We start from the raw sequence: 26,756 nt of genomic DNA, 5'->3' as shown, positions 1-26,756 counted from the left end.
AATGTTGCAAATGAGCCCAAAAATAAATGGATTAGGCTGTGCCTTTCTACCCAAGCAATGCTGAGGTGGGTCTCAGGCCAGACAAATGTCTCCTTGCCCTGAAGCTCACCTGTCACACACAGAGATACAGGGCTACACCTACAAAAACATTCTACATCTCTTCCAGGGCCTCTTACCTACAACTATCCTTAGGGGTAAAGAGAATAGAGGTAGCCATGATTACAGCAACGTTTTTAAAATGGCAGCACCACAAAATATACCTCCTTAGCCTGGGGAAGGCATAGTCCCTTGTTAAACAATAACCCACTGACCAAATAAATCATGTAGGCCTTGTCTGGATCCCAGTTTGAATAACTGTAAAATAAGACAAAACAGCAGGGAAATCTGAATATTGACTGGATAGTAAATGATATTATGGAGCTAATGTTAATATTTTCAGAGGTGATAATAATATTGTTTATGCTTTCTTTAAAAGAGTTATCACTTAGCAATAGATATTTAGGTATTTACAATATAAAGTCATTACAATACGATGTCTGGGATTTGTTTTAAAGTTGGGGGAATGGGGCATAGGAAGGTATGCATAGATGAATAAAATAACGGCCAGTTGTTGAGAATTGTTGAAGCTGGGTAATTGGGTACATGGGGTTCACTATACTATTCCAATATTGTGTGTTTGAAAATTCCCATTTAAAAAAAGGCAAGAAAAAAGAAATCAGTACTAATCCCTTTATCGGCCATTTCTAACAGCAGCTTTGGGTAACAGGGCTCTGCCACTAACAAGCTGTGCGACATTGGGCAAGTCGCTCCACGTCTCGGGGACTCAGTTCACTGATCTGAAAAATGTGGCCTTTGGGTGCGATTTCTCTTGGAGTCCTAAGAAGCCAGCAGAGACCGTGGGCTTGTTGAAAGGAGCCTAAGGGCATTGGGAGACAAGGACCCAACAATCAGGGCAACGTGAACTTTAACCTCAGCTCTGACACATACGACCTGGGTCCCTCACTGCCCTCTCCATGCCTGTTTTCGTATCTATAAAAATGACATTCCTATCTCATTGGTGGGAAAATTAACAAATGTAAAGAGTCTGGCACGGTGGATGATAATAAATATGTTTCCCTTCTTAATTATTCGATTTTGCCCAGAACCAGCGATGTTCACACTGAGGACCACCCTGACACGCGACTCCTAAACCCTGGGTACAAAAGCGCAAGAAACTAACCAGCGCCCTCGCGCGCCCAGCCAGGAAACCGCCAGAGTGGTGGCCCCGCCCATTAGCGACCGCGCCTGCGCAGAGGCGCCGCCCCCGAAGTTTGTTGTTTTGTTCGGCGTCGCCGACGCCTGCGGCGGCGGGAAGACCTGGCTGCGGAGCCATGGCGGTGCGACAGGCGCTGGGCCGGGGCCTGCAGCTGGGCCGAGCGCTGCTACTGCGCTTCACGGCCAAGCCTGGCCCGACCTACGGCTGGGGGCGACCGGAGCGGCCGGGCCCCGCGGCGGGCTGGGGTCGCGGGGAGCGCCCGGGCCAGGCCGCGGGACCCGGCGCGGAGCCGCGCAGGCTCGGGCTCGGGCTTCCCGGCCGCTACCGCTTCTTCCGCCAGTCGGTGGCCGGGCTGGCGGCGCGGCTCCAGAGGCAGTTCGTGGGGCGGCCCCGGGGCGGCGCGGGCCCTTGCGGCCGGGCCGTCTTTCTGACCTTCGGGCTGGGTCTGGGTCTCATAGAGGAGAAGCAAGCGGAGGGCCGTCGGGCGGCCTCGGCCTGTGAGGAGATCCAGGTGAGCTCTGGCTGCGGGCGGGGGCCGAAGCTGGGGCCGGAGCAGAGGCGGGCGGGAGTCAGGTTGGGGGGCGGGGCTAAGCGCGTGGGCTAAGCGTGTGGGTGTGGTGAGGGGCGGGGCTGGGAGGCATGTACTGATTTGGGGCCCTGGGTCAAGATTTATCTTTTTTTTTAAGATTTAATTGTAATATTTAACACACTCTGCTTTTTTAAAAAATTTTATTTATTTCTTCTTGGCTGTGGTGGGTCTTCGTTTCTTTTCGCGGGCTTTCTCTAGTTGTGGCGAGCGGGGGCCACTCTTCATCGCGGTGCGCGGGCCTCTCACTATCGCGGCCTCTCTTGTTGTGGAGCAGAAGCTCCAGACGCGCAGGCTCAGTAGTTGTGGCTCACGGGCCCAGTTGCTCCGCGGCATGTGGGATCTTCCCAGACCAGGGCTCGAACCCGTGTCCTCTGCATCGGCAGGCAGATTCTCAACCACTGCGCCACCAGGGAAGCCCCTCAAGGTTTATCTTGGAGCTGGAATTTCTGGGCAGTCATTGGTTAAGGCTCATTTTCTTTGTTACTGATCTCCTCGTACTCGGCCAGGACCTCACTTTTGTTTTACTGTCTTCCCTTCCTCAGCATGTTTTAAAGATATGTTAATTATAGCTCCTCTTGCACCGAGGCCAATGACTTTCCATAAGTTTTCTAAAATTTAAGGACAACTAAATCATAATAACACTTCTATTCCTGAGGTGCCTGTCATCCACAATTTATGCATGGGGAAACATACTCAGAGAGGTGAAAGGTGAAGTAACTTGCTGAAGTCACACAGCTAATAAAGGGCAGTGCCCCAAGTCTGACTTTCCAGAGCCTGTGCCCTTAAACCACTGTGCCAGCCAGGCTGCATCCAGTTTAGCCAATTAGTGACATAATTGAAGCCACAGTAAAAAGCAAGAACAGCAGGAGAAAACAGCAGACCTAATGGGTTTTAGTTAACCTGCATAGAGTTATCAGAGGTGACTAGAGACACAGAGGTTCTTGGGCTTTTTAAATGTTTTAAATAGCTCAGAGAATTCTGTTTCTGCTCAACCAAAATCTGTATTTCTTCAGAGAAACAGAGCCAATAGGATGTGTTTATAAAAAGGGAGATTTATTTGAAGGAATTGGCTCTGCCGTTCTGGAGGCTGGCAAGTCCAAAATCTGCAGGGTAGGTGGGCAGGCTGGACACCCAAGGAAGAACCATTGTTGAGTTCAAGTCTGAAGGCCATCTGCTGGCAGGATCCCCTCCTCTTCCAGGGAGGTCGTTCTTCCTGGGGTTTGGAAACACTGAGTTAGTACAGCCCCTGCATTTCACAGCTTAGCGCTGAGGTCATGGAAGGTGGGGTGACTTGCCCAAGGACACAGCTGGTTGAAAACCAAGCAGTGTCTCCCATGTTTCCTGGTTTTCAGCCCAGTTCGTGTTACTCATCACCAGAGTGTCTCACATTTGCGCTGTCCCCTTTGGGGCTACAGGTGACACCTGACCTAGTCCCCAGCCTCTGTACTTGTCTTTTGCTGCAGTTCAACTGGCAGAAGCCAAGGTCGGCCAACTTGACAAATCCTACTTAAAATTAGGGAGGCTGTTTTTAAACCGAGGAGCTTGACCCCCTAAGCTTACCATCCTCCATGTCCTTTCCTCACACTTCACCTTTCTGTGACTTAAAATTTTTGATTAGTTGCCAATTAATTTTAAAAATTCGGGCATTTGGCTTCTTTTGAAAGAAAATCACCAGATCTGGCAACTCTAGTGCTAAAATTCTGTATGGTGTCATACTGGGGTAGAACACTGACCAGTGCCTTTAGATGCATTTGGAAAGCATTTGGGGGAAAAAAAAAAAGCCTATATAAAATAGGCAAAAGACATGAATATATATTTCACCAAGAGGAGATACAGATGCCAAATAAGCATATGAAAAGATGTTCAACATCACTAGCCACTAGGGAAATGCAGGTTAAAAATACAATGTGATATCTCTGCATACTTATTGGAACAGCTAAAATTTTAAATTTAGTGATAGTAGCAAATGCCTGTGAGGATGCAGAGAAACTGGACCAATGGTGAGAATATAAAATGGTGCAGCCACTCTGGAAAATAGTCGGCTGTTTCTTACAAAGCTAAACATGTATTCGTTGTAGGACCCAGCCATTGCAGCCTTGGGCATTTACCCAGAGAAGTGAAAACTTATGTTCACACAAAAACCTGTACATGAGTAGCTGCTATGGAAAACAGTATGGCAGTTCCCCCAAAAAATTAGAAGTAGAGTTACCATATCCCGGCAATTCCACTTCTGAGTATATATTCAAAAGAACTGAAAGCAGGGACTTGAACAGATACTCATACACCTACGTTCATAGCATTATTCAGAGTAGTCAAAAGATGGAAGCAACCCAAGTGTCCATCAGTGGGTGAAAAATAAGCAAAATGTGCTATATACATACAATGGAATATTATTCAGCCTTAAAAAGAGAGGAAATTCTGACACATGCAACAACGTGGAGGAGCTTGAGGACATTATGCTAAGTGATATAAGCCAGGCACAAAAAGACAAGTACTGTATGGCTCCACTTATACTAGGTATTTAGTCAAATTCATAGAGATGGAAAGCGAACAAGGGCTGGGGAGAGGGGCTGGGGAGTCACTGTTTATTGGTATAGAATTTCAGTTTTGCAAGATGAAGAAAGTTCTGGAGATGGATGGTGGTGATGGCTACACAACAGTGTGACTGTACTTAGTGCCACTGAACTGCACACTTAAAATGGTTAAAATGGCCAATTATGTGTATTTTACCACAATTCTTAAGAATAATTTTTAAACACAGATGTTCACGGCAGCATCATTCATAATAGCAAAATATTAAAAACCCAAACATCCTTCGGCAGGTGAATTGTGAAACAAACCCTGGTACAGCCATACAGTGGAATACTAAGCAATAACAAGGAGTCAGCCATCGATAGGTAACAACCTAAATGAACCTCAAGGGCATTATGCTTAGTGAAAAAAAGTCAGTTCCAAAAGGTTACATCCTGTGCGATTCTATTTATATAACAGTCTTGAAATGACAAAACTGTGGAGATGGACAACAGATCACTGGTTGCCAGGGGACTGGGACGGGTGGGGGTGGCCCAAATACAAAGAGGTGGCACAGAGGAGTCTGTGGCGACGGAACACGCTGTCTTGATTGTGGTGGTGATGGCATGTGTCTGTACGGGGGATGAAATTGCATAGAGTTACACGTGCGCACGCGTGCACACATGAAAGAATGCAGGTCAGAAAAGATGGTGAGGGACTTCCCTGGTGGTCCAGTGGTTAAGACTCCGCGCATCCACTGCAGAGGGCGCGTGTTCCATCCCTAGTCGGGGAACTAAGAATCCACTTGCGCGCGGCCAAAAAAGAAAAAGTGAAAACTGAGTAAGGTCTGTAGTCTAGTTAACAGTAGTGTATGTTGTCACTTTCCTGGGCTTTGTACTAGTGCTTTTTATAAGATGTCACTTGTGGGAAACTGGGTGAAGGGTACACAGGACATTTTGTACTTTTTTTTTTTTTGCTGCTTCCTGTGAGCGTATAATTATTTCAAAATTAAAAGTTTTAAAACATGTATCTCATTCTCAAAACCATGGTTGCTAAAGGATTACTCTACAAGATATTGCTTCCACTCCACAGAGTTTGGAAACTAGTTGGCAAGGCAAGACAGACTTCCGTTTTTAAAAAACATTAGAAGTTATCATACGAGGTGTGTTAGCTCATAGGTTCTCAGTGCTTTAGGAATCCTCCAGGAGGAAAGGTTGCTGTGGGCTGGCTGTCAGGACTGGTTATAGGGGAAGCAGGAGCTTGAGTTGGGACTTGATGGATGAGTAAGGATGAGCAGGTAGAGTGAAGACAATAGAAATAGGGGGCGGGGGAGGGGAATAGTTTGAGCAAAGGTTCAGGGAGAGGCATGTGAGAGACCAGCACGGACAGTGCAGACCAGCCTGCAGAACAATTTTCCCATGTAGGAAGTACCAGGACAAGGTACCGAATAACCTATCAGGTTCTTGAACCTGATGAGTGACACGTGAAAGCAGTGTGGTTTCATCCGGCTCAGAAGCAGGTGAAGGGAGGACGTGAGTGGGAGAGTCTGGAGCTGAGTGACTAACCATGAAGAGGGAGGGGTCAGCAGGTCAGATGGGATTTGAGGGGGAAGGCAGAGTTTGGGTGACTGCAGAAATGATGTCACCTGCCTGGAGTAGGCAAGAACCCCGATTTGGGGGAAATAGCCTCGATCCCAGTGCATCCCCACAGCACCTGCATTTCCATCTATGTCCCTCCGAACTCTTGTATTCTTGTTTCCTTGCTGCAAACAGAATGGCCCACCAGATTCCTAAGAGGTAGAGACAGGAAGACAGATGTATGGTCAGGCCACTCAAGATGGCCGTCCTCTTGCTCTCTGTACATCCCCTGCTGGACCAGTCCCTGCTTCACTTACATCCTACTCACGGGAAGGTGCTCGCCCCCTGCCCCAGCTAGTGATTGTTCTAAGCCTTAGGCCAAAACAGCTCCACCTGCTAGTTTATTAAAGGGAAACATCTGTCCTCTTGATGGTCATTAACGTGAGGGGCTGTGAGGGACGTGCCCCAGCCGCCGGTTTCCCTGGTAACTGATGAGCCAACCTGATACCAATTTCCCTATAAATGGTAGCCTCCTTCTCCCGCGACTAGTGAAGATTAGTGAAGATTGCTGCCATGTCCTGCCTGCTGTCTGCCACACACGTTGGGATGTTGCTCCAGGACCTTATGCTGCAGACGTGTAAGATACCCCGTCCAATAAACCATTGATGCCTTTGTCACTGTCTCCAGGCTCTTTCTTCAGTCGTCTCAAGGCTGGGCAGATACAAGGCTTGCAGGCCTGTGGGCTGCAGCCCAACAACAGGCCCTGATGACTCGGCTCCAGGGAGCCCCCTTATTTTACCCCCTGGCCTGCAAAAGCAGCCTGAGCTCATTCCCAAGTGGGAGGGGTGGCTGCTGACCACATGCTTCTGCCCATACACAGTTCTTGGTAACCGTCCAATACCTGCCTGCCGAGGTCTTTGCAGAAGGAGCCGTCTCCATAATCAGAAACCCCCAAGCTTGTGCTGGGAGCTTGACAGGCAGCAAAGGAGTGATGTGCCCGTTGCAGAATTTGAGAGTTCTGACCTCTTAACTAATTCATGTTCTGTGTTGGGCTGTCTCGGTGACTGCAGTGAAGTGACACTTCGAGAAAAATTACTCTGAGTAATGAGAGAGAAAGCAGGATGGCCTGAGCCCAGGACGAGCAGTGAAACCCAGCTTGGTTGTGTTTTTATTGGCTCTTGGTCTTGTCAGTGAAGAGCTCGCCTCACTGTACCTCCGCATCCCTTCACTGACGCCTTACTGGGCTCCCTGGCTCACGGTGCTTGCTTTTTTTCTTCACAGGCAGTTTTCACCCAGAAAAACAAGCTGCTCCCTGACCCATTGGACGCTAGACGCTGGCAGGGTTTCCGGCTGGAGGAGTATCTGATCGGGAAGTCCATTGGCAAGGGCTGCAGTGCCGCTGTCTATGAGGCCACCATGCCTGTGTTGCCCCAGAACCAGCAGGTGGCAGGGAGTATCGGGCTTCTTCCAGGGAGAGGCCCAGAGATCATTCCACGAGGAGAAGAGGAGCAAGCCCCACTGGCCCCTGCCTTTCCCTTGGCCATCAAGATGATGTGGAACATCTCGGTAAGAGTGGGGCCTTCCATCTTTAAAGTCGGCGTTTCTCAAAATGCCCATCTTGGGGGAACCTCACGGCGCTTTTCCCAGGCAGTAGATAGGAAACAACACAGATTCTCCACAGTACAGGTGCCTCACGCTCTTGCACAAGAGTCTGAAGCAGCATGTCTCAGACTGTAATATGTCCACGCATCACCTGGGGTCAGGTTAGAAGGCAGATAGATCGTGGGCAGCTGCTGCGGGGTGGAGCCTGAGACTCCCACCTGACCCCCGCCACTAACGAGCCCCCAGGCGATGCCCATGCTGCTGGGCCGTGAGCCACACTGAGTACCAAGTTCCTAAAGTGTCCAGGCCGATCAGTTGATTTCAGGGCTGCAGTCTGCAAAGGCCTCTCTCTCCCTGGCCTGCCACGCTGGGCACGAGGGGCCGCACGCCTCCCACCGCCCCTGCAGACCCAAGGCTGGCTTGTCGCCTCTCTGCTCTCAACTCTTGCAGAACTCGACACTTTGGGAAATTGAGTATTTTTCCCACCTGAAAACAAAGACTTCTGTCCATTTAGAGTAATTTATCTTGCCATTACATGGGGGGGGCGGTGGGAGGAGAGGTCAGGAAATTCATCAAGACCTGATGCGTTTCCTCCTGCCCAGAGCATCTGTCCGAGGCTAAGGTGGGACACAGCCACACAGCTCATGCTGGACACTGAAGGATGCAGGTTCAGGTTTCGATCTGGGGAATGGAGGTTATTAGACTATACGTCCACGCTGGGCTGATAGCTAACAAGTAGCCAAGTCCTCGACCTAGGAAACATCCAGTCTTAGTATCAAAACTCCCACTGGTTGGGGCACGACAGCAAATGCATTCACAAAAGCTAAAAGACTTGATTCTTAAAGGATTCTTGACAGGTTTCACAAGTCCTGAGAGCTGTTCATAATGAAATGAGGGAAATAAGGTGCTTTTCCTTGTTTTGTGTTTTTTACTGGGTGATGAAGAGGGCTGTTCTGTGATTCGGCACGAGTTTATCCAGCGGGGGCTTGTCGGGCTGGGCCTGTCTGCTGAAGGGAGCCTGCGAGGGTGAGCGTTAGTGCTCGGTGGTCAGGTTTGAGCCTGGTGGTGACCGGAGGCACCTATGGCAGGAAGGAGGGCCCCTGCCTTGATCATCTTGACCCCTCCTCCTGCCGTGGGCACCTGAGCTGTCAAAGAGTGTGAGGCGTGGGGAGCGTCCTCTGGGTTGGCATGGATGGCATCTCTGCCCTCTCTCTCCCAGGAGACACTCAACTTGGCCTCCCACTTCAGAGAGGTTATCTTAGCTTGAAGGTCAAAACCAATTCTAGGCAGTAGCTGTCCTGGTCCAGGTTATAAGGAGGGCCTGGACTTGCTTGGGCCTGTGTAACCCTGGATCCATTACGGATGTGTTCCAGGCGGGCTCATCCAGCGAAGCCATCTTTAGCACAATGAGCCAGGAGCTCGTCCCAGCCAGTCGAGTGGCCTTGGCCGGGGAGTATGGAGCAGTCGCTCACAGGTAAGCACCCATCTGCCCACCACACAGAGCAGAATCCCCACCTGTGCCCTCACCGCTCAGCACAGTGTCTGACACGACACACAGTAGATAATAAATTCTCACTGAATGATGTAGCCAGTGATGGATTTTCAGTTGGTGGATAATTGGGAAAGACTGTAGACGGTCCGACTCTGGTGGAAGATGCAGGTGGCCGACTCACGCTGGAGTAGGGAGAGAAGGCCGTCCAAAGCTGCCCAGTTCAGAACCATGGGAAATGGATCTGGTTTCTGATGCCTAAGTAATGCCCAGGTGGAAACAAATCGAACTCTGTCCCCAGCGGAGGCAACGCTCACTTCACGAACAGCTGCCGTGACCCGATAGTGCCAAGAGTTTTTTTTTAATGGCCTGTTCTCCATCTGACAGAGGAGCCTGAGAAGTCGGGAGCAGAGTCTAGCGTGGTAAGTGCTAGAATAGCGTACGCTCAGGTGCTGAGGGAGCCCAGAGGTGCGTGTGTTGCAGGGGTTCGGGGCCATTCAGAAAGGCCTCTTGAAGGGACAGTTTGTTCTGCCTCTTGGAAGATGGATAGCCATTAGCTAGGCAGAGAAGTAGGAAAAGAGGCTCCCTCCACAGAGGGAAGAGTCTGGATGGCAGCCGAAGCTCACCTTGGCTTTGCAAACCCACAGGTTGTAAAAGATAATACTTGTGCCAGAGGAGACGCTGTGCTCCCTTTAGTATTTGCAGACCCCCAGGAAGAGGTGGCCCGCTGCATTTTTGGTGACTTACTAGAGGGTTCGTCTGTAGATCAGAAGCAAGAAGGTGGAAATGGGGACTTAAGGAAACATACGTGGAAGACCCCTTCCAGGGCTTGGAAGGCTCTAGTGTGACTGACGGTCGGTGCAGGCCTAGGGAAGTAGCTGCTTGGTGGGCTTAGCCCTGGCCTCCTCTTCTCCGGATTCCTTTGTAGGGAAGGGTGGGTGTCAGCTGGTTCCTAGGGTCTAACTTTATCCTCTGGTGCTTCCTTTTGTGGTGGAAGCGTCAGCCAGCTGACATGGTGCTGCCGTGCAGACCTGTCACTCTCCAGTATTCTACCCACTTTAGTTTTTTCACAGCATTTATCTCCATCTGTCCTTAAATCGTAGATGTCTTTGTCTTATTTATTCATCGTCTCTGTGGCTGCACTGAAAGCTCTCTGAGGGCAGGGCTTTTATGTTTGTTTACTGTGTACAGCCAACAGCTCAGTGAATGTCTGCGGAATGATTAGATGAATATGGCAGAAGGTCTGTTACCTAAAGTACTGATGACATCAACTCTCAGGAGAAAGACTCCAAGACCCTGAGAGCACTGGGTGGATTTCTTCCTAGCCTTGCTCCTCTAGGGACCTCAGACTCAGCCCTTGTGATCTGCTCCTGGGGCTGCTTCTCCCACCTGATTTCTGATCTTCTCCCGTTCACACCCTATGCTCCACCGTGGTGAATTCATATGCCCTTACCAGATGCACACAGGCCTCTTGTGTGTGCAGTTAGACACACACACACACCCCACACACACGCACACACACACACACACACACACACACTCCGGTCCTGCTCCAGTTCTATATACACACACAAACACACACGAGTCTCCCCAGCACAGCCACACGCCTCCTCTGGGCTCTCGTGACAGCCAGGCAGCGCTTTCCCACTGTGGCACTGACAGCCTTGTGCTGTGATCCTGACTCTCCCACTGGCCCTAATGGCCCCAGGCTAGGAACAATGCTTTGATTCCTTTGATCGCCTAGGACAGGGGCCCATTTGGGTGGAGTCCAGAGGAGCTGTACGAGGCCACATGGTGGACCGGCTTCAAAGCTCGGAACTGAGGCAGCTCTGAAGACAGAGCATGTGTCGAACTCTCTGTGTTGTCTTGATGTCTCTGGGCTTCTGCTCCATCCTCCTCCTCTGCCACCCAGCGTCCTTATTTCCTACCCATGGCTACACCTCTGGCTTCCCTCAGGCCTCAAGTTCATGTGCCCAAAGCACAGTGAGGGCAAACAATACTGAAACATCGGAGTTTGGAGCAGAGAAAGATTTATTGCAGGGCCATGCAAGAAGGGTGGCTCATGCCCAAAAAACCCCCGAACTCCCCCAAGGGTTTCAGCAAAGCGTTTTTAAAGGCCAGGGGAGGGGAAGGGAAGGGGGTCACAGGGTATGTGATCGGCTCGTGCACAGTTCTCTGACTGGTTGATGGTGAGGTGACAGGGTGGTGTCACAGGGGTTAACATTATCAATGCTTAGGCGCCAGTAGGTCTGGGGGCCATGAGCCCGTGGTCATCAAGTAGTTAGCACCTTCCATTTGGTGGGGGGTTGTCACATCTGTAAAACAGCTCAGGAATGTGCATCAGATACTGTTATCCAGGTACTTTGGAGAGGAGCTAAAGCAGAGGATACGGGGAAAGGCCCCGTAGGGTCCTGCTCTGTAACCGCATCCTTTCACCCTCAGCTCCATTGCTGACTGCCCGGGTACTGCCACGTTTCTTCACTCACTCACTCCACAAAGAGAGACTCTCCCCTTTTCCTGCCAGCCACTGGGCCTCAGACATGACTGCAGGCTTGTTGCCCTTGGGGTAGGTGCTCACCCTTAGTCCCAGCAGCTCTGAGCCAGGGGCAGGTGGTTTTGCAGCCCTGCTCATGCAATCCCAAACGTGGCCATTGTGTCTGAGCGGTAGGTGTGGGCATGGCAGCAGGTGACATCTCTACTATGAACTGCATGTGTATCCATTCACTCAAAGGTTTATTGGGCTCATACTCCATGCCAAGTGTTATGCTAGAACTTGGAATCGAGGAGATTCTAGGTCCTTTACAAGCATTAACAACTTCTTGAGGTATGTTACCACCTTATCCCCCTTTTGCATTTGAGACTGAGCCCAGAGAAGTTAAGCAACTTGGCCAAGGACTTGGAGTGGCAGGGGTGGGATTCAATCCGAGGGAGTCTGATTCCAGGGTCTCCTCCCTCCACTATGTTCTGCCACCTGGGATGGATGGACAGTGGACGGACTGGTGGAGTCACTGAATGCAATGAGTCATTGTGGGTTTTCCTTCCAAAACCAGGCTCTGCACCTGGGGCAGAGTTGATACGAGGAGCTAGCTGGGCGCATAAATGCATGTCGGTATTGAATGTGGCCTTAGACTGTTATATTTCCAAGTGTCATATCTGCTACTGGCCTCATGTTTGTCCCACTTGGCTGAAAAAGAAGATCCAAGGGGGGTCCCAAGCAACTGGCCGCACACCCCAACGTCATCCGCGTCTTCCGCGCCTTCACGTCGTCTGTGCCACTGCTGCCAGGGGCCCTGCTCGACTACCCTGACGTGCTGCCCCCGCGCCTTCACCCCGAAGGCCTGGGCCACGGGCGGACACTCTTCCTTGTGATGAAGAAGTAAGTGTCGGGTGTGGCAGGCCCTGTAGTGAGCAGTATGCCTGGAGTCTGGGGTTGCAGGGAAGAGGGATCCCCGCCCTCTGGGAGGCCAGTTGTCCCTTTAGGACAACTTTTCATGAAAACAGAAACACGTGTTGAGTCAGAACATACTTTTCCCCTAGTGCTGTTAGTACCTTTGGCTGTTGCCCCCTCTATGCTTACCTCACCTGGTTTCTTAACATAAACTGTTCTCCTTCCTCCGTCCCTGCACCCCTGGCATTGCCGTATGGGTTTTTAAGGAAACAAGCATCTGTACTGTTACTTTTAATAGTGAGGCCCCAGCTCTTACTTCCTAATTTCAAGATGGTAGGTGGGAACAGAAAGGATACTTGGGGAAAAAGGAAATCAAAATGTTCAGGAAGAAGAGGAGGGGCTCCCCTGGTGGCCCAGAGGTTAAGAATCTGCCTGCCAATGCAGGGGACATGGGTTCGAGCCCTGGTCCGGGAAGATCCCACGTGCCACGGAGCAACTAAGCCCGTGTGCCACAGCTACCGAGCCTGAGCTCTAGAGCCCGTGAGCCACAACTACTGAGCTTACGCTTTAGAGCCTGCGAGCCACAACTACTGAAGCCCGCACACCTAGAGCCTGTGCTCTGCAGCGAGAGGCCACCACAATGAGACCCACGCACTGCAATGAAGAGTAGCCCCCGCTTGCCTTCATTTCTCTTTCTCTAGAGAAAGCCCGTGTGCAGCAACAAAGATCCAACACAGCCAAAAATAAATAAATAAAAGATAAATAAATAAAATTAAAAAAAAAAAAAGAGGAAAGGCCATCACGCTAATAGGAAATAAGGTGCTCGGGATCCTTGGTGCACGGTAGCCGAGGCCCTGTTGCCCTCTCTGCCAGCTACTCCTGTACCCTGCGCCAGTATCTTCATGGGAACAGCCCGAGCCCCCGCCTGGCCACCGTGATGACTCTGCAGCTCCTGGAAGGGGTGGCTCACCTGGTGCAGCAGGGCGTCGCACACAGAGACCTGAAATCCGACAACGTCCTTGTGGAGCCAGACGCAGGTAGTTGTCCCGCTGCACCTCCAGGCAGTCCAGGGCACACTGGACTTTAGGTCTGGGGACGTTTAGGAGCCTTTGGGTCTTTTTTGATTTTTATGTTCTAAGTTGTTATGTCTTAGCTCTGTACACAAGAGATGAGCACTCCCTCCTTCAAGATGGAGGTTTTTGTTCTCTGTGTAGGACCCGTGGAGTGGTGGTTAACGGTTCCCAGGTTCCTTTCGGTTGTCCGCTAACAGAACAGAAACCTCAGTGGTGGACATTTTCTTGAATAAAGTGAAAGAGAGGTAGACTTTAGCTTAATATAAGAAAGAATTTTCAAACAGTGAGCACTACTTGAATGTCAGCCCAGCTGCCCCTGGCAGTGAGCTCCCCGTCACTGGAAGCACTCAAGTGAAGCTGGATGGTCACTTGCCTGGGGATCCTGTAAAAGAGCCATACCGCTGGTCAATTTTGAACTAGAAGATTTGAGATAATTAAATATGCAATTCTAGGGGAACTGGCTTTTTAAAGGAAGTCTGTATGAATCCTTTTACAAATAATTCATAACGCACCTATTTTTTAGGTTTGGATTTGAGGTTTCAAGTTCAAAGGCCCTTGGCGGTCATTTGAGCCAGCACCACCTGATCAGTAAAACAAGAGCTGCTCCTTCGATCTTGGGAGAGCTCCAATTACTAGATTATTTAGATTGGGACAAATTTTATCCCGTTCTTTGCTTGGGGATCTTGATTTCCTAGAGGCACATCTGTACTTGTGTGGCTGGCCCCGCTCAGCTCTCCGGCGAGTGGGCAGCTGTCCAGGCCTTGCTGGCCTGTGCTCCTGGGTCAACACGGAGTCCCTGTGAGCCCCTCGTACCCACATCCAAAGGGTGGCTTTAGTGGAAACATAGGACCTCGGGCGGGGGGGGGGGGGGGGGGGTTGGTGGGGGAGACTCGGCCACTCACCTCTGCCTGTCCCGTCTGCAGACGGCTGCCCCTGGTTGGTGATCACAGACTTCGGCTGCTGCCTGGCTGATGAGCGTGTCGGCCTGCAGTTGCCTTTCACCAGTTGGTATGTGGACCGTGGTGGAAACGGCTGCCTGATGGCCCCTGAGGTGAGTCCTGCTGAGCGTGTCGGGTGCCGTCAGCAGAGCCTCTCCCACCAGGTTTCCTGTTTACTCAACACTTTCATCTTCTCTGACCCACAATGTATCAGAAGTCCCTTCCCTGCCTCTTTGCTTAAATCTGGATCTGATGTTCCAGGAGATGTGCGTTTTGTCAGCCCAAAGCAGAGCTGAGCAGATTCTCCTGCATCTGAGCTATAGTTCCCTCAGGTTCTAGTTTCCCTGGGACAGAGTTCAGATTAGTCTGTGAGTTGGGTGCTGTGCAGGAGCATGAATAGTTTAGGAGTACCAGCAGCATGAGTGCTCACCGGTTGCTTTCTGAGCAGGTGTCCACAGCCTGCCCTGGCCCCCGGGCAGTGATCGACTACAGCAAGGCTGATGCCTGGGCGGTGGGAGCGCTCGCCTACGAAATTTTCGGGCTCCCCAATCCCTTTTACGGCCAGGGCAGGGCCCGCCTTGAAAGCCGCAGTTACCAAGAAGCTCAGCTGCCAGCACTGCCCGAGTCGGTGCCTCCGGAGGCGAGACAGCTGGTGAGGTCGCTGCTCCAGCGAGACGCCAGCAAGGTGAGGCCATCCCCAGGTTTACAGGGATTGTGTGGATGGAAACCTCAGTTCGTGTTCCAGAGTAAAGGTCAGGGTTGGGCAAGCACTAGAGTGACAGGCGGCTCCTCTGTCTTACAAAGGTAAAGGCCAAGTATAGGAGACTTGTGTATAGATAGGAGTACGGGAGCTGGCCACCAAATTAGTCAGGATTCCAGCAGTTCAACTCCTCTTGGTTTTAGTTGCTTAAAGTTACTCAGAGGGAAAGAGATGCAGTTTTAAGAAATGTTTAATGAAGATGTAGCTTAAAGAATCAGCTGAGATCTAATCAGACAGATGTGATGACGTCTCCTAAGAGATCTGGACATTGTGAAATTACTACAAAGGCTAACATATTTGAAACCTGGATTGGAGTGGCAGGTCCGGTTGAGGTGGCATGTTTAGTGGCAACAGCCTGGACAGACCAGGGCTCAAACTCCTGTCCTACCACTTACCCCTCACCGTGTGCGGCAGGCTGTCACGGTCACAGTAGGTGCTCGCTGCTGCCCGTCATTAAGTCGTGACAACTCCCCTCACCCCAGACATGGCTCCTGGGCCTTCCAGAGTGGGGAGGCTCTTCCAGCAATGCACACTGCCCTCCGCCCCCCACCAATTTGTACCCATGGAAAAGCCAGGAGTGTATGTCTGTCAAGTGAGTGCAGGGCATTGTAGGAGAGAGAAGGGTGGAGAAGAATTTGCTCGGGGTCAGAGAAGGGACGGCCCTGCAACGAGGATGCATTAACAAAGCAGGCTGTGGGTGAAGACTTTGTCACAGGTTCTAAGCATCAGCTTCCCTTCCTGTTACAGAGGCCATCTGCCCGAGTCGCTGCTAACCTGCTTCATTTAAGCCTCTGGGGTGAACGTACTCTAGCCCTGAAGGACCTGAAACCAGACAAGATGATTGGCTGGCTCCTCCAACAGTCAGCCGCCACTCTGCTGGCCAACAGGCTTGCAGAGAAGAACTGTGTGGAAACAAGAATGAAGATGTTATTCCTGGCCAACCTGGAGTATGAAGCGCTGAGTCAGGCAGCCCTCCTCCTCTGCTCGTGGAGAGCGGCGCTGTGATAGCTGATGGAGCTGGTGAATGAATTACTAAAAGAACTTCCAGTATCTGTGTCATGATGGTCTGTGAATGCTGAGGGAGGGGCTCCTAGGTGAGGGGTGTGGGAGTCGGTCAGGAGAAAAGATGGTGCAGGGTGGGCCAGTCAGCCAGAGAGAAGGCCTCGGGTTTGGCAAGCGGAAGGAACAGCTCGAGTTCACAGTCTAGCTGCTGACGCGCTCAAGCAGTGTGATTTTGATGCATCATATAACCTGTGTGGACTGAAGTTCTCTTACCTCTAAAATGAAGAAACTGGTCTGGATAGAGGTCGGCAAACTTTGTCTGTAGAGGGCCAGTACTCAGGCTGTTGCAGCTACTCAACTCTGCCATTGCAGCGCAAAGGCAGCCTTAAATACGTAAGCAAGTCAGTGTGGCGGCTTCCCAATAAAGCTTCATTTAGGGACACTGAGATTTGGATTTCACGTGTCACTAAATAGTCTCAATTGTTTCCAACCACTTAAACGTAAAAACTGTTCTTAGCTTGCAGGCCTACAAAAAACAGGCAGCAGGCCAGACTGACCCACAGGCCAAGTTTGCCAACCCCTCGTCTAGACGAATTCAGAGGGCCTAACTAACGCTAAAAAGAAACGCTGGCTAATCCCCAGGCCCCTTTGTGTATCAGTGCTAAATATGTGACTAGCTCTTGCGTACAAATCCAAAGGAATGAGCCCGCTGTACCAGGCGAGGGGCTACTCGGGTGTAAGCTGCTGACCAAAAAGTCCCACCTTAAGCTCGTGTCCTGTCTTCACAGACCTCTGAAAAGGTAGTGACCGAGCAGGTGAGGCCGAGCTGAGGCGGGTCAGACCTGCGTTCCACGTTAGAGTCTGCGTGTTACCTGCGCTAAGGCAAACGTTCGCACAGGTCAGGGTATGCAGGTATCAGAGTGAAAAACGCTGAAGTGAGGCCTGAGATGTGGGAGCCTCTGCACTTCAGTCACGCGTCCTGGAACAGCTCTGAGGGTGCTCTGGAGGAAGCATCGCCACGGAGCTCGTCCAGCTACTGAATTGAGTCTAGCGGAGCTAACATGACTGATGAAATGGGAATTAACAGTACAGTGTTTTAAACTTGCTAATTCTCCCCTTCTGACTAGTGTTTCCTACAGGAATTGTGAAGAATTAAATGCATATTTACAACTGCAGAACGTGTATGTGCCTGGAACTGAATACTTGGCTCTAAGAGTGATTCTTATGCCACAAAGACAAGAAACGATCAATGACGGGGAAGGGATTTTACATACAACTTTACACATGCTTTTTAGGAACACAACTATTGCCTAAAGCAAGGTGAACATAATTTAAGGTTCTTTTCAACCAAGCAGTTCTATAATTCTGTTATAAAGTCAAGCACTGTTGACTTCCTAGATTTCCAATTTCAGTGATTTCCCTACTGGCCTTTATTAACCTTATTTTATCCCTTGATGTTTAGAAGCTCTGTCATTTCCAGTCTTCAGCAAAACTAAAAAAGGCCACTTACTGTTTTGTATCCAGTCATTTCTCAGCAGCACCCACACCATCAGCAAAGCACAACGGGGGCCAGATGAAGTTTGAGGGCGATGTTTCTCTTTATTTTAGAAATGAGAGTTGACTTCACATGTGAAAACACACTTAGCATTCAAGGTGGAAAAACTCAGAAATTATTCCCTAACCCCCCCCACCCCTTGGTACTCAATGTTCCATCTCCCGCTGAGGTAAGCTGTGCCACTGTCCGTGGCTTTAAAAAAAACAAAACCCTCCAAAAAGGCCCACCATAAAGGGGAGAAAAAGCAGTCCTATAAAAACCCTCCACGTCTGCTGAAAGGAGTCTGGGGCGCCGGCCCCTCAGTCAGACTTCTCCTTCTCCTTCATGTGTAAGAAGACGACGCTGAAGATGAAGAGCCCCACCATCATGGAGAAGGCGCTAGCGTAGTAGGGATAGGCCGAGGGGATGAAGCGCTCGTACTGCGTGTGCTGCAGGGGCCGCACCGACACCTGCGACACGACAGAGGTGGCAGGCCCTGGCCACGCGGAGGCCCAGGTGGGGCAGGCGCTGGCTGGGGACGGGGCTGCAAGCTGGCTTACCTGAGTGGAGGAGTACAAGTGCGTGTAGCCTAGCCGGTTGTAATCCACTTTGAACTGGAACACGCCGTACACGTCAGGCAACTTGAACTGGACGCTGTACTTGCCAGCTGGGGAAGAGCCGAGACACGTAACCAGGAGGGGCTTCCCACAGTGTCTGTCGGCCGCACGAGAGCCGGCCCGAGGCAGGGACAGGCTTCCCAGAGTTCTCTCTTGCAAGAATTGCACTCACCTTTCCTCTTCAAGAAGGTCCTCACAAAAGGATCAATGCGGACAAACTCCAGCTGGATGTCATCACCGTCAAAGGGGACCCATTTGCCGTCTGAGAGCTGCTCAATCACGATGCTGTACTCCTGAGGGGAGAGGCTGGTTGGCCGGGGTGGCCGGGGACTGGGGGACGCCCCCAGCCCTCAGCTGCACTGAATCCCCAGTGAGTCTGGCAGGAACCACCAGGCGTTCTGAAAACCCGGGCAAGCCCCACCCACCGCCCCTGGACAGTGATGGAGGACGCCACCCAGCCGGCTCACCCCCCTGACTCGTACCTGCACCCCTTTACAAGCCCGTGGAAGCCCGCACCCAAACACCGCCCTTCCCGAAAGCACCGGGCACTCCTGGGCATCCCTGCTTCCATATTCACTGCTCTCGCCTTTCCCTACTTCTCTTCCTGACGGATTCATCCTCAAGACCCAACTCAAATGTGGTTTCTCATGTGAATTCCGCTCCTAGCAGAGTGAATCAGCAAAGCCCCTCCCACCTCTGCATTCGCACAGCAAAAGCACACCTCCTCCAAAGGCCACCTGTTAGGGTATGGGTTTACTAGGCAGGCTCTCCGCACCTCAACTGACTTTCTTACAGTGAAGATGAATTTATTCAGCCTTGTTTAGGCCCCTCAGGCCCAACACAGAAATGTTCAGTAAGTGCTTTTGACCGGAATCAACTTGGCCAAAACCCGGGGGCCCTCCCGCTCCAAGGAGCTCTTACCACTAGGTCAGTGACCGTGTAGGCGTTGGGTGGGGCTGTCTCGCCCACCCGATGATGGGACACAGGCCCCACACGTAGGACACCCTCCTCCTTGAACACCCAGCGGGAAAGGGCCACAGCTAGCTCATAGTTGCCTGTCTGGGAATACCTGCAGAAGGGGAAACAGGAGAGGCTGGAGCGCTGGGACCAGCTTCCTTCCAGGGGTGCCTGGTAAACCAACCACTATCCACCAAGATAAACCATACACAGCCAATTTCTGCCTAGAGGCCATACACATCTAGGGATGCTGGTGAACAGGAGCACAGAAGGATAGGTGTGAGGTGTTGCTTTGGGTGTCACCTGCACAATAAATACACAATTACTGAAACATCTCCAGAGAAGCCATCACTATCCTGAAAAGTCTGGACTGCCAACATCAACAATATAAAGTCTTCGAATAATTTTAAAGCACCTGAAGATAACGTAGCCTCTGACACTCCTAGCTAAAAGCCTCCTTCTTCCCCATCCACGCAGACCTACCGCCCAGACCTCACCCCTAAGCACCCCCTGCATCTACCTCTGGGAGCCGGGCGCAGCCTTCTGCACCGCCGAGTTGAAGAAGGCGTCGCTGAAGAAGTCGAGGGAGCCGCTGAAGATGACCCGGGCGTTGTTCCTGGCCTGCAGCCCCGCGATGAGGAGGGTGTTCTTCCCCACGGCATGGGGGTACTGGGAACGACACGAGGCCGTCAGCTAGGAGAGCCAGGGCGAGGGGCCAGCCTGGGCCCCAGCTGAGGGCAGAAGCTGAGACCCACCCCGCTACCCCGCTGTGGCTGCCCTCGTCCCCCTCCCACCAACTTCTCATTTCATTGCCTCAGAGAAGGGTGCTCTCCTTGCTTCTCGTTTTCAAACAAAAAGTGCTCTGCTACCAGGCCCAGGGCCGGGAGGCCTCACGGCGGCGAAGGCCCCTTACCTGGGTGATGGGTTTATCGGGGAAGAAGGAGTAGGAGGTGGAAGCGCCCGTCAGGATGTCCAGCACCAGAGGATTGTCGGGGTCAGCCACCATCCTGGAGAAGGACAAGAGAAGGGCCAGCCCGGACCCCAGGGACTCAGCCCAAAGGACCTGGGGCCCTCCAGGAGCCATTTCTTCCTAAGAATTAACCCTACTTTCTAACAGCCAATCCCCTAGCACTCCTCCTGCTGTCACAACGGAGCCTAACTCTTAACGTCACATATTCACCTCACCCACATCCTCTGGGGAAGGAAAGGCCCCCAAGAGTCACAAGCTTGGGCCGGTTTCCTGACAAAAGAAAGCGATCCCTTCCTCCCCCGGGGTTTCTGCGGGCCTCTCGCTGCTCACTCACCCGACACCTCGAAAGAGGACAGGATTCAGAGACGACTTCCCCACGATGGTCGGGGCCTTGAGCAGGTTCTCCGTGTCGGCCACGACGAGCGTATGCTGCAGGGGCAGAGGGAAGATGGGGGTCAGGAAAAGGCGCCCCAAGCCACGGAGCCTCTCCGGATGCCCTCCCGGTTTCTAGGCTGAATTTTGCTATTAGGCCCTGAAACCTGGAAGGTGACAGGCCTGATTACCTGGCCAAGGTCTGAGATGTCATAGTTGTGATGGTCGATGACAGCTGTTTTCTCCTCGTCAAATTCGATCCCACACTCACTGCCCAGCTCTCGAAGAGGGTCACCTGCAGTACAGACCCAAGAGATGCCTGACCGACCCTAAGGCGGGCCCTGGGCTAAGCAGTGCCCCTCGTCCTAGCGTCCTCACGAGCCGCTCTCTACCAGTCAGCCCCGGGGCCCTGCAGCTTCAGCAGGCTGGGCGCAGCGCCCACTGGACCCCTGGGCAACAGCACGGTGTTCTGCCTGTGCGAGTCGGAGCCTGAACTGACAAGTGCCACCACCTGGCCCTGTCCCTCCGCAAGCACAGTGACCTTGGTTCTGCGCAAAAACCTCCTTGGAAGCGAAGTAACTGGCATGGGCGAACTTGATCTGGATGAGCCTGGGCTTACGAGGTTTCTCTCTTCCTCATCATTGCCCCACCAAGAACCCCACCCAATATGGTTTTAAAAACCTATCGACACTGGAAGGAATGAAACAAGACTGGTCAGTGGTGTTCACTGGTGCAGCTGGGTGGTAAGTACATGGGATTCGGAACACTGGAACTCTCCTCTCCCTGCTTCTACGTATCTTTGAAAATGTCCGATGTAAGAAACACAAAAATAATCTGTCAAACCTCCCCTCTTGCCTTCTTTTCGTAAGAGAAGAGCCACCAAAACAACACGAAAGAAACAAAGGAAAAAGACAAAAACAGAAGAAGGGAAAAACAAACAAACAGGGACCCCAGTCCTTAAAAGGACCCACTTCTCATCTCATGGGCTCTGGTCACAGGAAAGCACAGGAGGGGCCAGATGGCACTGGCGTTCCCTCACTCCCTCCCTGGCTGAGGCTCCCCTGTGAGCGCCAATTTGTCAGCTTCCATTTGTAAAGCTTTCTAAGCTCCCTGGAGAAATGGTGGAAAACACCAGAACTCCCCAGGTCAGACTTACCAATGTCTGAGCTGGCAGCTACCAGGACACGGCCTCCACCGTCGATAAAGGTACTGATGGTCTCCACGTTGATATTTCCCCCAAAATCTGAAAGAATCACCAGACTCGTGACCCAGAAGGTTCCTCTAACTGCTCCTCTGACATCTGGGCAGGGAAGGTGGCCCGCAGACCAGCCGCAGTCAATCACAGGATAGCACCCTCTGGAGGCCCAAAACGAGAGGGACCTTTCCCATGCACACCCCGACACAGGGCAATTCTCCCAGCTTCCCCAGTGTGAAGAGCCAAAAATAATGACTCAAATTCATAAACCTTTAGAAGTATGAATGAAATAATCAAACACCTACCAATTATAGCTGTCAAGTTAGTCATACATATTTCAAGTCACACATAAACTATTCATCTAGAAATGTCGCATTTTCTCACTCACATCTCATGAAACAATTTCATTCAAACTTATCACCTGCGCCTTTCACATCAGTATCTTTGTCTTCACCTGAGCCACTTCTGGGGTCACCTAACAGTTTTCCAGGGCCCATCAACTTCACTTCCGTCTAAGCCATCTGAGAAACAGCCCTTTTGAATTTGAGGATGATGCTGTCACTTGACACTAGGACTCCTTTGCCTGACATGAGAGGTTTTTTCCCTATTAATCCTACAGATTTAGATCCAGGACGGCCATAACAGGACCACTTCACATACTGTTTTAAAGTGATCACCAAAAAGGTGCACTAATTTCCAGCACCTGTAATTGTGAGAGCACACCCTTTCTGGTCAATCAGCTGGGACAGCCGCAAGCATCCAGAACTAGCACTGAGTGGGGCTACCGCAGGCTCCTGAGTCTTCCCCGAAGTGCGCCCTGACGTTCAACATAAAGTAATGGCGGGAGTGCTTAGTAATTCACTTATCCATTACATGAAAATTATTTCCTGTGTGCTGAGAAGAAAAATAAAGGGGGGAGAGGGGCTGTAATACGTGCACGCTGATCAGGGAAGCCCTTGGGAAAGCACAGTGCCTTTGAGCAGGTGCGAGAGCGAGCTGGGCAGATGCGGGCGCGAGCATCCCAGGCATCGAGAAGGACAGGGGCAAGGTCCCCGAGGCGGGGAGCAGGTCTCCACTGGAGAGAGCAAAGCGGCGAGAAGCAGCAGAGCAGGCCGGTTCCTGCAGGCTCTGTAGGCCCCGTGACGACAATGGCCACGTGGAGGAGCCACTGGAGGGCTTTGAGCAGGAGACCAACGTAATCTGTTTGTATCTTTAAAGGATGGTTCTGGCAGCTAGGTGGGGAATCGGGTACAGGGGGTGAGGGTGGAAGCAGAGTCATGGGTTAGGAGGCCACTGCGATCACCCAGGCGGTGAAGGGTGGTGACTGGACCACAGGGGTGGAGGGGGAGGTGGGGAGGGGAAATGGGGAGGAGGCATGGGCCTACACCTGCATTCTGAAGGCCAAGCCTGATGTGGGGTGTGAGAGGGAGAGAGGCACTAAGGACAACCCCCCAAGATTTCTGGCCTGAGCAACTGGAAGGTTGCAGGTACCATTTACTGGGACTGGACACAGAAGTCTGTCCAGTACATCCACCGGGCAGTTAGAAATGAGTCCACGACATAACTTTGTGAAGATCTGAATAGGAGAACGGCCCTCTTTTCTAAGGGGTAATTTTCAGGAGAAAAAACTAAAAGCGTCGTGCCTTTCCGTCACGCATAGACGGAACATCTTGTGTGTGCAGACTCAACCCCTCACAGCACGCTAAGCCCCGTCCACCCTCCTCCAGAGAGGCCAGGCAGATCCGCAGACAGCACAAAGACCGCTTCGTGGTGCAGCACAGTGGTTCCCAAGCAAGGCGACTGTGCTGCTCAGAGCAATGCTCGGAGATGTTTCTCGTCACGAGGGGGAAGGAGGCTACTGCTGTCTGATGCGTAGGGGCCCGGGACAGCACCCACAACACAGAATTGTCCAGCCCAAAATGTCAAGAGTGTTGCCGTTGAAACTCTAGCATAGTAACACAGGCTATGAAATTGAGATACCCGGGCTTAGATCCAGGCAATCCCTTCACCTTTCTGAGCCCGTTTCCCCATCTGTAAAACAACCCAGTGTTTCCTGGGTGCAGAGGATGTGCGAAGGATCCTTCTCCTGTAGCCATTACTGCATGTGCCTTGGGAGCTTCCGGATCCCAGAGAGGGCAAGGAACCCACTGATCTCCACATGGAGACAGAAACCAGGCCGGCGTCCTCACACCTAAGGGGACCACGGTGGTAGCACAGGAGGGCCCTCAGAGTGGGGGCCAAACTCTTACCCTGAACCCAGCCCACAGCACGGTAGCCTCCTCCCCGGGCGCCCAGGAGGGTTTCCTACGACAACGTTCCCCACCCTGCAGGGCAGACAGGGTGACAACAGATGTGGCGCAGGGCTTCAAATAGCACTGCGTCTCAGAGACATTGTTCCCCTTCCAATTATTTTTCCAGCCTTCTCGATCAAAGAGAATGGTCACAGTCCAATACTGGTCTTAACGCTTCTCTAAACTAGCTCACCTCCTCTTTTAAGAGGACATCTCGGGCCCAAAGCCTTCAGCAGACTGAGAATCAGCTAGAACTTGACGGCACTGCATTCATTCTATTTACAGGTACCCGCTACTGACTGCAAATGATGGCACTGGCTTTCCATTTGCAGTGGTGATAATGGGTTCATTACTAGTTTCCTTTTAAACTGGTGTTTTAGTGTTGTTTTTTTTTAAAGCAGGTCAATTTGAAGAAAAACTTTATTAGCACAAATGACATGGAAAATGGTAAAAATCATGAAGGGAGAATGGAATTGACTGCGATCTGTGAAGCAGTTTTTTAGGCTCTGCCGTTTCTCCCACCAACAGCAGCCTACCTCAGCCTCCTCCCAATCTACCTGGCACTGCTTCCCTGCCTCTCAGAGACACTCCCGAGCACAACCTGGGCGGCCCCTCCACTCCATCTTGGACATCCCAACACGTGGTTTGGTAACTCCTTTCAAGTCCTTATTTTTATTTACTTTTACTTCCTCACAGACAGACTGAAAAACTCCTCAAGGGCAGGCTCCAATCTCAGAGTTCCACCACCGCAGCAACCTGGCAAACGCCAATTATCTGCTAAAGGCTCCATTCGCCTGCCTAGTGACTTGAAGATTTTAACTGGTTCAACTACACTTGCCTCCAAAAAGCCAATTCCAAAGGCACATGCTGCAGGGGAGGTGGGGGCAGCTCGATAAGTAAAGGTAACTTGGGGAAAATACGTCAGGGATTTGGCAGAACCCCGTCTCACACAAACCACAGAGAATAAAGTCGATGCCAGTGAAGTGAAAGCCTTCCTAAGCTTCATCAGCTGAAGGAAGAGATGGCAGTACTGTCTTACCCCAGACAGGGACAACTTGTGTCCTCTGAGAAAAAGATAAACTGAAGCCACTAAAGAAGAGAATGACTGGGATGCTCACAAAAGCACGACAAAAGGGAAACAGCCAAAGGAACTGGGGATATTTAGTCTGGAGAAGAAACAACTGAATGGGCCCTGATTATGTGAAGGCTATGTCTGTAAGCAAAATAAGCACTAGGCCTATTCTCTAAGGCCCTGGGGAGTATCAGAAACCCTTTCCCTCCCTGCCCCCAAATAAACAAAGAAGGAAGTGGGAGACAAATTCCAGTTTAATATAAGAACTTCTTAACAGAGTTGTCCAGTGGTGGAGTGGGTTGCCTCATAAGATAGTAAGCTCTCTATCACAGGAATGTCAATTGGAAAATTTAGTGAAGGTGTTCATTCTGATCAACAACCAGCCTTCTGCTAAGCCCTGGACATATCCACCCAGCCTCAAACAGGGGGTAAGACTAGGTAATCACTAAAGGTTCTTTTCAGCCTAACTATGACTCCATCTGAATTCTTAGGATCAACTACCATCAGTGCCCCTTAACAGCAAACCATATTTATAGCACGCCATTTCCTCTTTCCACACAGGCAAACCCAATGGCGTGGGGGGGGGGGGGGGGAGTGTCCATCTTTCTTATCAGGCCCTTTAACAGAGAAAACTCCCTTCCCTAAGTAGCAGAGCCAGGAGGGGTTTTGGGGGGGTTTTTTTGGCCTCACCGGGCGTCTTGTGGGCTCTTAGTTCCCCGACCAGGGATTGAACCCGCACCCTCGGCCGTGAAAGTGCACAGAGTCCTCACCACCAGACCGCCAGGGAATCCCGAGCCCGGAGTTCTATGGTCTGCAACAACACTTGATCCCACAATCCTCAGCTGTGTCTTTTGGAAAGAAGATGTCCTCTCCTAAGCCCAGATTAGAAGTAAACATTTTCCTCTTCTCTGTTGGCAGCAGCGCCCAGGGCTGGCGACTCACCCCATCCCAGAACATGCCCAAGATCCTGAAGAAAGGGATAAATCAGTCCTGGGCCTCGAATCCCAGTTCTGGGAGCGACCGGCAGCCCTTACCTTCTACCGAAGGGGAGAAGATGATGAGATTGTCATAGAGGAACTCCCCGTACTTAATGAGGGACAGGCTGGGGTCATCTGCGGTCTTGAATGTGAGTACAAAGCCCCGATCTGGAGAAGAAAACAGCGAGCTGAGGCAGACGGGGACGCAAAGGGAAACCACCGCTGCACAGATCATGACCGTTCTCCGCCCCCACCCTCCCGCCCCACTAGAGGCAGGTCAGACCTGGACAGCCAGCTCATGGAAAACGAGTGGGAGGGAGAGCAGCCAATGTCCTTGGGCTTGGGGACCTTTCCGACCCCAGACTTTCACCTGCCGCCCCCTCGGACCCCAGTCTCACCCTTCAGGCTCCGGAAGAAAAGCGAATGCGTCTCCCGCAGGTTGAGGTTGTCCAGCAGCACCAAGGTGCGGGCACCGCTGGCGCCGACCAGGCCAAGCAAGGGCAGCAGCAGCCACAAGAGGGACCAAGCACGGACCGCGGCGCCGAGCCCCATCTTCCTGCTCCTGCCAAAGAACCCAAGCACCTGAC

General features: G+C 51.6%; 2 protein-coding genes across 5 annotated transcripts; one reads left to right on the top strand and one right to left on the bottom strand.

The window, feature by feature from the left end:
- Positions 1-1,316: 1,316 nt before the first annotated feature.
- On the top strand, positions 1,317-17,366 carry PINK1 (PTEN induced kinase 1). Of its 3 annotated transcripts, none has more exons than XM_073794767.1 (8): positions 1,317-1,766; positions 7,214-7,498; positions 8,908-9,008; positions 12,220-12,399; positions 13,258-13,448; positions 14,408-14,535; positions 14,871-15,107; positions 15,930-17,366. In XM_073794767.1, the coding sequence occupies exons 1-8, from the start codon at positions 1,371-1,373 to the stop codon at positions 16,185-16,187; spliced, it is 1,776 nt and encodes a 591-aa protein (XP_073650868.1). In that variant the 5' UTR covers positions 1,317-1,370; the 3' UTR covers positions 16,188-17,366. The 3 variants fall into 3 exon arrangements, with proteins under 3 accessions (XP_073650868.1, XP_019774402.2, XP_019774403.2); XM_019918843.3 differs by having other exon boundaries at positions 1,318-1,766; positions 12,217-12,399; XM_019918844.3 differs by having other exon boundaries at positions 1,319-1,766; positions 12,217-12,399; positions 13,285-13,448.
- Positions 5,310-26,756, bottom strand: DDOST (dolichyl-diphosphooligosaccharide--protein glycosyltransferase non-catalytic subunit). Of its 2 annotated transcripts, none has more exons than XM_004310739.4 (12): positions 26,568-26,756; positions 26,227-26,337; positions 21,791-21,877; positions 20,826-20,929; positions 20,597-20,691; positions 20,206-20,299; positions 19,813-19,961; positions 19,257-19,404; positions 18,508-18,628; positions 18,279-18,385; positions 14,387-18,188; positions 5,310-13,866 (listed from the first exon to the last, which is right to left on the bottom strand). In XM_004310739.4, exons 1-11 carry the CDS (start codon positions 26,719-26,721, stop codon positions 18,039-18,041), a joined length of 1,320 nt encoding a protein of 439 aa, XP_004310787.1. In that variant the 5' UTR covers positions 26,722-26,756; the 3' UTR covers positions 5,310-13,866; positions 14,387-18,038. The 2 variants fall into 2 exon arrangements, with proteins under 2 accessions (XP_004310787.1, XP_073650988.1); XM_073794887.1 differs by having other exon boundaries at positions 5,310-13,708.

Source organism: Tursiops truncatus, chromosome 1 (assembly GCF_011762595.2).
Source record: "Tursiops truncatus isolate mTurTru1 chromosome 1, mTurTru1.mat.Y, whole genome shotgun sequence".
Taxonomy (NCBI): domain Eukaryota; kingdom Metazoa; phylum Chordata; class Mammalia; order Artiodactyla; family Delphinidae; genus Tursiops; species Tursiops truncatus.
This window is presented reverse-complemented; position numbering and strand designations above follow the sequence as displayed.